General features: G+C 42.0%; 1 protein-coding gene across 3 annotated transcripts in view; it reads left to right on the forward strand.

The window, feature by feature from the left end:
• The window catches only part of ADAM11 (ADAM metallopeptidase domain 11), an 89,671-nt gene that overhangs the window by 72,545 nt on the left and 3,581 nt on the right, over positions 1–13,545 (forward strand). Inside the window, exons 18-26 of one of the 3 annotated variants that reach the window (XM_044299165.1) lie at positions 833–913; positions 2,698–2,748; positions 5,376–5,439; positions 8,686–8,785; positions 9,398–9,517; positions 11,349–11,517; positions 11,808–11,922; positions 12,284–12,374; positions 12,496–12,513. In XM_044299165.1, coding sequence (XP_044155100.1) covers positions 833–913; positions 2,698–2,748; positions 5,376–5,439; positions 8,686–8,785; positions 9,398–9,517; positions 11,349–11,517; positions 11,808–11,922; positions 12,284–12,374; positions 12,496–12,513 — 809 coding nt within the window. The remainder of the gene's footprint in view (positions 1–832; positions 914–2,697; positions 2,749–5,375; positions 5,440–8,685; positions 8,786–9,397; positions 9,518–11,348; positions 11,518–11,807; positions 11,923–12,283; positions 12,375–12,495; positions 12,514–13,545) is intronic. The other 2 variants (XM_044299166.1, XM_044299167.1) reach the window with 2 other exon arrangements.

Consider the following 13,545-nt stretch of genomic DNA (forward strand, 5'->3'; position numbering starts at 1 on the left):
GAGAAGGCCAGGCGCCGGTGCCTTCTCAAAACAGATTGGTGGGGGCCCCAGGTGTCGGATCCCCACCGATGATGACCTATCCTGAGGAAAAAAAATCCTGGAAATCCCTTTCAATATCTAAATATATATTTATGTGCCTTGATCATTCTCACAGATTCTGCTGTATTCTTGGCGCACTGAGTAACTAACTATAGATCCATTCAACTCTATAACTTTCCCTATATACAGCAGAATAGCTTCCCCCTGCCTCCCTGCATTGACAATAGTGAGCACTTACTGCTATCCTATCATGTATCTAGTTACTCCGGGAATCCAGCAGAATCACTGACTGACCGCGCTGGCCACACTGATCAGTGATAAATAGCAGGGAGACGAATATATATTTAGATACAGATATCAACCTATTGTCCACTATGTGAGGGCATCACCAGTCAGTACTGCACTAGGAAGACGGATGTGCCTTAGCAATGCTTATTTTAGAGTGGCTGCAAACTGACATTTCTGGACAAGATTTCTACTATAAATGCACAATTTTTCTAAATAAATTATATTAGATAAATGTTCCCTATCTCTGTCCCTACACATTAGCAAAAAAACAAACAAAGAACACAACAGTTACACCGTTACGGTGCACATTATAGCACCATATTATTGAGCTGTAGGCACTGTGTGTGCCGCAATACAGCATGAAATGGAAATTGGCATGTCGGATTCATATAGGGGTGGACAGTAAGGCGCTATAGGCTTGCCCCATCTAGACTTCAAGATAATATGTGATGCTGCGTTCATAGACTCTTTTAGGATATATCTTTCTTCCGTGTCTTGATCACAGTATGAACCAAGGGGGACGATTTGCCGTGAGCCCATTAATGAATGTGATGTACCAGAGATGTGTCCTGGAGACTCCAGTGTGGTGAGTCAGTCTTATCGTGTGTTAATTGGATAGTGTGGCATCCTTGGACCTGTTCTGCATGCAGCATGTCTGAGGATTGCCATCTCCATTTTACTGGGACCAGCATCTATTATGGGACCTTTTATATTGTGCAGAAGTGAACTCGTACAGTACGTCATTAGAATCCTTTACTACGAAGGCTGGGACCATGACTGCAGACGGATTTCCTGTACCAGTGATTTATGCTATCTGCATTTACTTTCCCATTTTGAGCTAAACAAATACCTTTATAAATAGAGAACTTTCATAGTAGACACAGAATATTGTTCTTTGACTATTGATATTTTCTTAATAATTGTTGATCCCAAAAACTCAGCTCTGAGAGTCAATAAGGACATCCCCTAAATGCTGGAGCCATTAAATTGGTTGTCCAAGGGGTACATTTTTTAGAAAGGGCTACGCTCCAGTTACAACACTTACAGGTTCCTGGTCCCATCTCAACAGAAAATGCCTGCTCAATCCAATCATTGACGGTGACAGTGACCTGCCTCAGCCTTTGATTGTTTGGCGATAGGGAAGAAAGCTGGGGACTCTGATGCGGTGCTGCAGAAGCATCATGACTCCAAGGAGGTAAGGATAAGAAAGCATTTATTGGTGACAACACGTTTCAGGGTTGGAATGACACCTTCATCAGGCTACATACACCATAATGATTACAGTGTACCTAGCCTGACGAAGGGGTCATTCCGACCCTGAAAAGCGTTGCCTTTTGTCACCAATAAATGCTATCTTATCCTTACGTCCTTGGAGTCGTAATGTTCCTGCAGTACTGCATCAGAGTCCCCAGCTGTCAAGTGAACGAACCTGCACCAGGAGGGGAACAGGGTGCATAGCCCGCTCGGCTCCATCCTTTAGCGTTTTAGGTAGTCGTGCCCTCCTCACAGCACAGAAGGTAAGCAGTCCTTGTACTCGGGGGCCTCTTCCACGCCCTACAGTCCCACACACCCTACTCTCCTTTCTTTCACCAGTACTGCCAGTGATTGGTTGCGCAGGCATTTGATGGATGTTAAAGTGGTTTTCCGAGTGTTTAATAATGATGACCTATACTGAGGTGGGGGTCCAACACCTGGCACCCCAGTTGATCAGCTGTTTAGAGACACCATACTGTTCTATTGAGTGCCGTGGCCTCCTTACAGCTTACCAGGCACAGTGCTGTCCATTGGATAGGGTCTGTGCTGGGTCCTGCATCTCTGCCCCATTCACTTGTGTTCAATGAACGTGATGCCAGTGGCCTAGGAAGAGGTTGCGGCACTCACCAGAGGTCTCTTCGAACAGCTGATCGGGGGTGCTGGGAGTCGGATCCCATCAATCAGATACTGATAACATATCCTGACATCCAGGATAGGTCAACAGTATTAAACACTGGGACAACCCCTTTAAGACCAGGAAGCAGAGACAAGCAGGAACTCAGTAAACATCGGAACGTGAGTAACGGGGGATAGTTGAGGGCGAATATCCCTTCTTTCATATTTTTTTTTTATCCCACTCTGAGTCATTTCTAACCACCCTGGACAACCCTTTTAAGGTTCAGGTAACTTTGATCTTGGGCAATGATATGAAATTACTAGACATTGACATTTTAGGACACATCCATCCCTGTTTTACTACACAAAGAAAAAAATTCCCTCATAGAACAGAGGGAGAAGACGTCAACGAATAAAAGATCAAAATGAAAAAAACTATTGGATTTGTGAATGTGAATCTGTCTTATGTAAGGTAATCCATGTCTCCTTGTGTTTACACAGTGCCCAGCAAATCTACACAAGCAGGACGGATACTTCTGTGACAATGAACAGGTACTCTCACAGTGGCTTTGAATGCATATCACTGTTTGTAGAACAATTCCTTGTCATGTTCTAAGTCATTCAATCACAGGTGGCTTTCACCAATATTACTGCCAGTTTATATGCCAGATCCACCAGGTTATACCACCACTTCTTTAATTCCTAGACACAGGTGCAGGAGTGAATTATGAATAAAATTCATGTTCAAATAATCTTAAAATGACATGATCAGCAAGAGTTCTCACCAGAAAATACTAGGATATAATTATGTAACACTTCTGTTGGTAAGGTGCTGAGTGACGGGACACTCCTCCTTTATCGTAAATTTGATCTGTTTTATATTTGGTATTCAGCATATTTTGTCATTAGTTAATGTGGATGTTCCTCATTCCTCCAAATCAGCCTTTATATTTTTTACTTTAGTGTCTAAGGCAAAAAATTATATTCCACATTTTATTAAGTAAAATTATGTCCTTTATTTGGAATGCAAATCTTCTCGCAAGTTTATTGTGGGAGAATGATCTGGGGTAGGCTGAGTGGTAACTAGCTTTCAATTGGATAAGCAAAGTCTCTAAAAGTATCACCCGTTGGGAAACGACACAAAAATATTTCCTTTAATAGTACTTGACTCCTGCTAGACTGGCTACATCTAAACCATTGTACTCTAGTCCTTGTTGGAGCGGCTTGTGTCCCAAAAGGGTCTATTTTCACATGTGGTGGGAATGCATGACGGTTAATAAATTTTGGCTTTCTGTATTTGATCTTATTTGTCGTATTACCAACTTGTATTTGCCTCCTGACCTGGACCCTGAGCTCTGTATTCGCCAACTTACTTCACAGGCAACACAGGGTAGTTATCAATGTCAGATTGGGGTTCTTGGGGCCCACCAGTGCAAATTATTCTCAAGGCCAAGCCCCTATATCATAAATGAAGGATAAGGACTACCATCACACATAAACTGCAATAGTAGAGCCCTAAAACTGCCTGGACCCGCTATTCGTCCCTACTTGCACCCTAAGGATTGACCCCACAACTGGATGACAGTCCCTACACTGCAATACGAGAAGGGCAACACAAAAACATGGACTAACAAACAAACATCCTGAGAGTCGGCGTACGGAAAAAGGGTCAAATGCCAGTTGGACAATACAGGACAAGTAACGCTAGTCAAACGAGAAAACCAAAATACGCCAAAGAGTCAGAACCAGGAGTCTCAATACCAATAAGGGATCCAAGCCAGGGGAGTCTTCAATAATGCAAGGATCCAGTAGGGGGAGCTAGAGGACAAGAAATTCACCGTCACCTACCAGAGGAAGGCAGCTCACACTGGTGTGGCAGTACGCCACGGAGTTGCCGCCCGCACGGCCTGACGTTCGGGAGCCTCGGCACACCTCCTCATTGGCCCGGGGCTCCGACGTCAGCGAGGTCCACCCTCTAGCCCTGGTTCCCCTGGCAACTGGCCAGGGGAACCGTAACAAGACACTAGTGGCAAGTGATTGGCTCCATAGGCAGCTAAATTGTTTCTTTCTCATGGATCTTTGAATCCCATTAGGATATCAGACAGACGTGTAAATAGACTCTTACTGAAAGACTGGATCCTATAGACAATCTTTAGAGCGTTATAAAAATTTACTTTTATGGTACTCTCCTTGTTGGGTTTATTCCCTATTTTTTAAATTGGTTCATTGCATGCATCTCATTGACAGCTTGTAGTTAGTCATGGTTTTTCTCTGAAGGCATAATTTGAATGTCTTATTTTTTTGTTTCTTTTTATACCTGAGAAAAATCTACAAACATATTGTGAAAAAGAATAAGGCCTCTTTCACACGGGTGAGTTTTCCACGCGGGTGCAATGCGTGAGGTGAATGCATTGCACCCGCACTGAATCCGGACCCATTCATTTCTATGGGGCTGTGCACATGAGCAGTGATTTTCACACATCACTTGTGCGTTGCGTAATAAATCGCCACATGCTCTATATTGTGCCCCATAGAAGTAAATAGGGCTGCGTGAAAATCGCAAGCATCCGCAAGCAAGTGCGGATGTGGTGCGATTTTCACGCATGGTTGCTAGGAGACGATCGGGAGGGGGACCTGATCTTTATTATTTTCCCTTATAACATGGTTATAAGGGAAAATAATAGCATTCTTAATACAGAATGCTAAGAAAATTAGGGATGTAGGGGTTAAAAAATTTTTTAAAACTCACCTTATCCACTTGTTCGCGCAGCCCGGCTTCTCTTCTTTCTTCTTCTTTAATGAGCTGGGAGAAAAGGACCTTTGGTGACGTCACTGCGCACATCACATGGTCCGTCACATGATTCATCACCATGTTATAAGGGAAAATAATAAAATCTACACAACACCAAACCCAAACTTCTGCGAAGAAGTCCGTGTTCGGATTTGGGTACCAAACATGCCGATTTTTCTCATGCGCGTGCAAAACGCAATAAAACGCTTTGCACTCGCGCCGAAAAATCACACATTTTCCTGCGACACACCCGCTTCCTATCTGGCCCTCACACGCGACGCCCTGTGAAAGAGGCCTAATTGTTTAACTTACACTATGTGATAGAAGTATAATTTTTGTTTAAAGATGTTTGATTTTATTGATAAAAATAGAAATGTATGCTTAACAGGGTCGATGCTATGGAGGCCGTTGCAAGACCAGAGATCGTCAATGCATTGCACTATGGGGACGGAGTAAGTGGTACCTCTGTAGCTAAATCTATCAGATTATTTTTGTTTCCTCTAGCTCTGTTTAGCCCTAGTGCATAAGAAATAGATTAAATACACAGCTGAACTAAAAGCAATAGAGTGCAAAATAAATGACATGCAATAATCAAGGGAGAGATAGGTGGAGAATGGCATATGTAAAGTCAAAGTTTAGGAATGGATCATTGTTGATGACAGAGTTTTGACATGGAATGAATGCTGCATATCACAAGCATAATAAGCCAGATGCACAGAGATAATTTTGCAAGTACTATACTGTACGCTGTTATCCTTGATAATGGATACAGGGGATGGTATATCATGTACTGCAGACCTTAAAGGGGTTGTTCCATGAAAAATATTCTACAGTGTTCAAATCAGCACCCAGATCTGAATATTTTTTTAACTGCATGTAATTAAAAATTTAGCATATCCATTGAGTTATTCAATAAAATCTGTACAGCGCCACCTGCTGTTTATTCTTTCTCTTATTTCTTTGTCCTGCTCACTGAGAAGGCTGCACATGCTCAGTTTTATCCTTTAACTGCCTCCTGAGCTGTTATAGGGAGAGCATGGACACACCTCCTGAGCTGTGATAGGGAGATCTGAGACACGCCCCCTTAGCTACATCAGAAAAGACACTCCCCTTGAGCTGTCAGCTTGATATAAATATAGCAGAGCAATGAATAGGGAGATCTCTGGATCCATGTGAGGTACAGGGCTGATTTTCATGTATTATATGATGTCTGATTTTCATTTTTTACATTAATCATGGGATAACCCCTTTAAGGCTACCTGCACACATTGGTATTTGTATGCAAAAAATCTGTGTGAAAACCACGTAAAAAACGCACATAAATCGCATTTGTTTGTGTGAGGTTTTTATGCCGTTTTTGGTGCGAGTTTTCTGTTTAACAACCCTATTGAAGTCTACAGGAAAACTACTCTACATAAGGTGCAAAATTGCACAAACAACTGACATGCTGCGGATTTCAAAATCTGCATTGCAAGTCAGTTTCCGCACTTACAAAATGCGCAATGTGTATATGAGATTTGGCAAATCTCATTCAGGCCTCTTTCACACTACCGTTTTTTTTTTCCGTTTTGCGGTCCGTTTTTTGCGTTCCGTATACGGTCCGTATACGGAACCATTCATTTCAATGGTTCCGCAAAAAAACGGAATGTGTTCCGTATGCATTCCGTTTCCGTATTTCCGTTTTTCCGTTCCGTTGAAAAGATAGAACATGTCCTATATTTGGCCGCAAATCACAGTCCGTGGCTCCATTAAAGTCAATGGGTCCGCAAAAAAAACGGAACACATACGGAAATGCATCCGTATGTCTTCCGTATCCGTTCCGTTTTTTGCGGAACCATCTATTGAAAATGTTATGCTCAGCCCAATTTTTTCTATGTTATTACTGTATACTGTATATGCCATACGGAAAAACGGAACGGAAAAACGGAACGGAACAACGGAACGGAAACGGAACCACAACGGAAGCAAAAAATGGAACAACGGATCCGTGAAAAACGGAACGCAAAACACTGAATTCAACATACTGTAGTGTGAAAGAGGCCTCACTTTGCCGTTACTGTATTAGGCCTCTTTCACACTACAGTATGTCCATTTCAGTGTTTTGCGGTCCGTTTTTCACGGATCCGTTGTTCCGTTTTTTTGCTTCCGTTGTGTTTCCGTTTCCGTTCCGTTGTTTCGTTCCGTTTTTCCGTATGGCATATACAGTATACAGTAATTACATAAAAAAAATTGGGCTGGGCATAACATTTTCAATAGATGGTTCAGAAAAAACGGAACGGAAACGGAAGACATACGGATGCATTTCCGTATGTGTTCCGTTTTTTTTGCGGACCCATTGACTTGAATGGAGCCACGGACCGTGATTTGCGGGCAATAATAGGACATGTTCTATCTTTCAACGGAACGGAAAAACGGAAATACGGAAACGGAATGCATACGGAACACATTCCGTTTTTTTTGCGAAACCATTGAAATGAATGGTTCCGTATACGGACCGTATACGGACCGTATACGGAACGCAAAAAACGGACCGCAAAACGGAAAAAAAAAACGGTAGTGTGAAAGAGGCCTTATGCTGTTTTTTTTCCTGGATGAAAATGTGTGCAGAAAAAACGCATGTAATCCTCAACGTGTGCAGTCTTACTGTACCGTTACAGGGTCCTATGCACGCAGAAAAATACAAATGCTCAAAAATACAAGTATACTAATGTGATGCCAAGAGTGGAGCTTTGCTTTTAAAATGCCATGTCTTCATACAATCCACTTAAAAATATGATAAATTAACTGAAATCTTGGTTAAAGCTTTAGACATTATGAAATTCCTGAATAGCTCTACGGCCCTTTCACACAGGCGAATAGGCGGCTGAAGAAGAATGTTTGTTTCCAATCATTGGCCGTGTAAACATGTGATCAGATCTTTTATCCAGACATAGTAAAAATCATCTTTTATGTGGCACATAAATCATTGTTTGTAAACAGGGATCTGCTGCCGGCAAACAATGAATCTGCATAGGGCAGAGCAATCGCAGGGCTGATCATTCATCCCCATACAGAGGATATGATTGCCGCATGTAAATGAAGCTATCACCTCCACTCACAATCAGTTCGTCCCTCCCAATAATTGCCTGGGCTTCAGTCCATATAATAGAACCTTTTCTGTATATTTCCTCATTATCTACTAGAATCATCTTGTATTGTCCAGATCGCTTCCATTAAATCTCAGTGGTAGTCTCCTGCCTCAGGACAATTAAAATAATAAAAAATCACTCTTTCCAGTTGTTTATTGACCTTCGTAAAATGATCTTATTATTCTCACTGCCTCCCAAAGTTACTTATGTCAGACTGAGCCAGAATCAGGAGAGGTGTTTTCATTTAACATAAAGTTTATGGGATTTGGCAAACATATAAATGAAAGATCAACTATCACTGTATAAATTTAGAATATAAAGATGCCAACACCTAAACATTATAGTTAGTGTGTCCCTATATTGAAAACGAAGGCACCTTGCAGGTTTCATACATGCTTTAGCACTGTACATATAAAGACTGATGTCCGTAGTCTGGAAGATCTAATGGTACATTTGCAGCATCACACTTAAGTAATCAAAGCTATCTTTCGGTTCCATCTATTCAAACAGTGTGACAAATCAAGAAGATGGACCTTGCAACATCTAATGTACCGTTCTTACTTTTTCTAGGTGAATCAGACAGGTTCTGCTATGAAAAACTAAACATTGAAGGGACAGAGAAAGGCAACTGTGGAAGAGATGGCGATAACTGGATTCAGTGCAGCAAACCGTAAGTGAGAACAGAGCCAACAGCGACCTGATGACGCGATCTCTATTGTATGACCTGACTTAGGGCAGCGATGAACACCATAGGGTACATGCACGAGGTGGGTATTACGTGTAGATTCACCACACGGATATTTGTGCGGACAATCCACAGCGTAAGGCCCCCTGCACACGAACATGTGTGATCCGTGCTGTGGCCCGCAAATTACACGTTCGTGTGCAGGGGGCCTAATACAGTACCACCCAATGCAGTAGCACCTAAGTAAATGAGAATTTCAAAATTTTATGTACAAATTTTGGAAATATTCAGTGCAGAAATTGACCTGAGGTGCAGATTTTGAAATCCGCAGCATATGAATTTTTTGCATGGATTTTCAGGCCAGATTTTTGCCGTTTGCATTATCTCTGGCAAATCCCCATCCCCACCGCTAGTAACACATATGGATTTGGTGTGAAAATGCAGTGAAGACCACACGGAAAAACTGCATAACTGCACTGCTGTGTGCATGTATCTCTACAGTTGACTGGTAGTCATTACTTGTTATAAGTAATTTGAGGTGTGGGGTACAGTATGCTGTACAGGTGTTCACAGAGATGTCCTCTTTCTGTCCATTAGAGATGTGCTCTGTGGCTACCTCCTATGTTCTAATATCTCTGGATTACCAAGAATTGGAGAGCTGAATGGTGACATCACAAGTATGTCTTTCTATCACCAGAACAGATACATTGATTGCAGGTAAGACACAATCATATATGAGTCCTTTTAAAAATGCCAACTTTCTGCCCATAATGAGTGCCACTCATACCCCCTCCTCACATCCACTTTACACTATGTCAGCAGCACATCCCCTGTTTACATGGGGAAATATACTGCCAACCAGCAAGTCGTTTTAATGGACGCATGAGCAATGACACGTCAACGTTTTGTTGGATCACGGCTTCCTTACATATGATGGTGTCTGAATGAGCGTTTGTTCCACTGATCAAAGCAACTGTTTAGGCTAGTTGGACAATACTCAATGAAGATGCCAAGAAGTCAACACAATGTGACATTAATTACTGCATATAATAGACATTGGCGATGACATCTCAGGAAATAGATGGGTGGATCAGGAAGCCAGGAAAAAAGTTATGGCTCTAATTCAACAAAATTGCAGTGCTTAAGCACAGATAACAACTATGGAATTTCCAGGTACTCTTGTGTAGTCAATGTATAGTTATTATTGCAGTCTTTGAAATCTCATGAAAGGGACATATGTATTCTTGTATTAGTATTTAAAAGATGAGGTTATAACAAAATTTCTGTAACTTTCAACTCAATTATGTTTATTTTTATTTTTAAAAGGCACCTGAGTTTAAAACAAAATAAAAAAAATTGCATAATGGCAGTGCTTCTTTGTACAATCATAACTGTTAACAATGTATTTTCCAGCCATATTATTCCCTGTTTCAGCTGCACAGCTAGATGCATTTCACTCAGAAGCAGGGGATGTATCTCTCTGTGGAATAAGCCAGCACCGTACTGCTGTGACGTTTTTTTCCTTACTTCCCACTGTTTGCTTTCAGCTCTGTGGCTCACAGGAGGGGAAAATCACACTTATTGTAGGGCTCATTTACACGACCATAGGCCGTCCGTGTTAATCCTGTATAGTGGCGTATACGGAAACAGATAGGACTTGTCTTATTTTTTGTTGTGTGGAGTATCGTTTCGGGGGCCACGCCCCTTTAATCATGCGTGAACCCCGAAACTTCGCGCAGCATGGGCAGCAATCAGTTCAGTGCTCTCAGGAATTCTATGCATTATAGCGACTTATTTATATGAAAAATAAATGGACTGAAAAATACAAGCAAAGCTTCAAAAGAGTAAATATTATTTATACCTCACGAATCACCTTTTGAATAAGACTAATACGATTGAGTGGATTATGTGGATATAATTGTGGAGCCTGAGTGAGGTTCTGAATCAGGTCGTGGTATACTACAGGTAGAGCAACAGTTGATGATTGTTGTGCAGAGGCCCGGACCCAAAAGCCCACGGAGGAGCTTTGTAGTGCTTTCATGGGCTTCCGATCCATGCCTCCACGCTGTATCTTGCAGACCCATTCAAATCAATGGGTTTTGTGTTTGCTGTTTGCAATACAGGTACAGACGGCCTACGGTCATGTGAATGAGCCTTTACAAAAAGGCAGGAGGCTCCTGTGATCTTTAGATACTTATTAGGAGCAGTTCTTTTATCAGTCTAAGCATCTCAGCTAGTTCTGACCCCCCACCCCCACTTCACCTCTGCCGCCTCTGTTGCTAAGGATGGATCATGCCTGACAACAGGCAGAGGATTAGGTGAAAGTGTGACCCCTAGTGGCCATGATTTGAGCTTTTTTAAGGTGGATACAGGCATATTTTTTTTAAATGAAGTGATTTAGAAATTTGCTATTTGCACCATTCTCTATTAAATAAAATGAAATTGTTGAAAGTACAGTGACTCTTTAATATGTATCCTGCCCCCCTGATTATAATGTACCGTGGGAATGTTTTGACACCACAATGTCATGATCTTTTCTTACTTACAGAGGAGGACAGGTGATTCTACCAGATGGCTCAGGATTGGGGTATGTTGAGGATGGGACACCGTGTGGACCTAACATGATGTGTCTAGATCGGAAGTGTATATCAGCAAATGAGTTCAACTTTAGTACCTGCCCAAGCGGTGGACGTGGAGGGGTATGCTCAGATCATGGGGTATGTTCAGTTTCATATTCTGGATGTACCAAAGAGGTTTACAAGAAGAAAGCAACTGCTTTCTTCCAGCACCAGGGCCACATTTGTCCATGAGTGGTGGGTGGTATTATACTTGAGCCCCAGAGACTTACAGTAGCTGCAATACCCAAAACACTCACGGGCAAGTGTGGTGTTATTTCTGGAAGAAAACGGCCATGCTATTCTAATCTCATGCAGGATCCTGATGCATGTTGGTCAGAACTGGCCAACAGCAGGCTTAGCACCATTTAGATCCTCTCTGTCTTATTCAGGTTTGCAGTAACGAAGGGAAATGTATTTGTCATTCGGACTGGACTGGAAAAGACTGCAGTGTATACGATCCAGTTCCTGTTCCTAAAACCACTGGAGTTGTGGAGAGAACAAAAGGTACGTTATGTATTTCATCTATATGTCAAGACTATAGTACTCTCTGTCTTCATGGACTATCTAGTATGATGTTTTCAGGACCAATCATTGAATGTTTCATGAGAGAAGAAAAATGTCCACACAATGTAAATGTTTGCATAGCATCAGAAGTAAATTGTTTCTGTTGGATCGTGGAAACAGGACAAATGTCCTCATAATTTCACTTGATGGAATGGGAACAGTAAAAAAAAACTTGAGAGATGAAAATTTCAAATTGCCTCAACTGTGAACTTTCATTGTCTATATATATGATTTATAATAAGCCCTACAGCTTATTCTTCACTGGGGAATTACTTTTACTAAAACCATATTATTACTGCAGGTCCCAGTGGTACAAATATTATCATCGGATCTATCGCAGGGGCTGTGCTCATTGCTGCCATTGTATTAGGGGGAACCGGATGGGGTTTCAAGTAAGTAACCAACAGGTTCTTTTTTTTACCAATCATTTTTAGAATTATATATTGAGAAAGGGAAACCTGACATTGTGTGCTAATAATGGTATTTCTTTCTTTCTCTCTTCCTATCTGCAAGGAATATCCGGAGAGGAAGGTATGAACCATACAATTACAGCCAATTGCGGTTCTTTCTGCACCCTGCTAATGACTCTATAGTCTGATCAGCATTACTCAAAATAGATATGTCAAATGTGAATCCTCTTCCAGTAAAAATCTAGAAATGTGAACATACTAAGACCATCACCCATCCAGAATTATTGCCGTTAGGGTGCGGCCTAATTTTGCGGCTGGCTGCATACGGTAAAACCACGCCCATGCTCAGCAACCAATGGCTGTGTGATTTTACCGCAAAATCATCCGACAGTTGTTTGCTGTGGATGGACATAGCTTGCCCGCATGTAGCCAGCTACCCTGCTGGGCTGTACTCTAAGGGCCCATTCATTTCAATGGGGCCGCAAAAGATGCGGACAGCACATGGTGTTAGTTCTGTTCCACGGCCCTGCAAAAAATATACAGCGTGTCCTATTCTTATCCACAATTTTGCACAAGAATATGCATTTTCTGTATAGGGCTGGCTGTGTGCGTTCCGCAAAATGCAGAACGCACATGGGCGGACCGCAAAACACTCACGGCCGTCTGAATGAGCCCTTATTCATCCAATAGTAACTGATGACACGATAAAATCTGCTACATCTGTCCATAGCTCATGTCCATTGAAAGGAATGGCGTTGAACTGTAATACCAGACACAGCTGTTAGAAAAACCACTGCCTTTGCTGTGTAGTAGTCCCAAGCATGTGGGAGGGGTGAGACTTATTCTCGGGATAGGTCATCAATATCAGAACGGTGGGAGGTCCGACACCCTGCACCCCCACTAATCAGCTATGTCAGGCAGACGCTGGAAACTATACAGTGTAAGAGGTGGAAGCAGAAGGCTTCATACACTGTGTAGTGGTCATGCCTAGGTATTGCAGCCTTCCATACACTATATTTTCTGGGGTCAATTGCTGGTCTAAACAGCTGATTGGTGGGGGTGCCACCTTTCTAATGTTGATGACCTATATGAGGATAGGCCATTAATATCTATGTCCTGGAAATCCCCGTTATGATCAGGCTTCAGAAGGTCT

Source organism: Bufo gargarizans, chromosome 6 (assembly GCF_014858855.1).
Source record: "Bufo gargarizans isolate SCDJY-AF-19 chromosome 6, ASM1485885v1, whole genome shotgun sequence".
Lineage (NCBI taxonomy): Eukaryota > Metazoa > Chordata > Amphibia > Anura > Bufonidae > Bufo > Bufo gargarizans.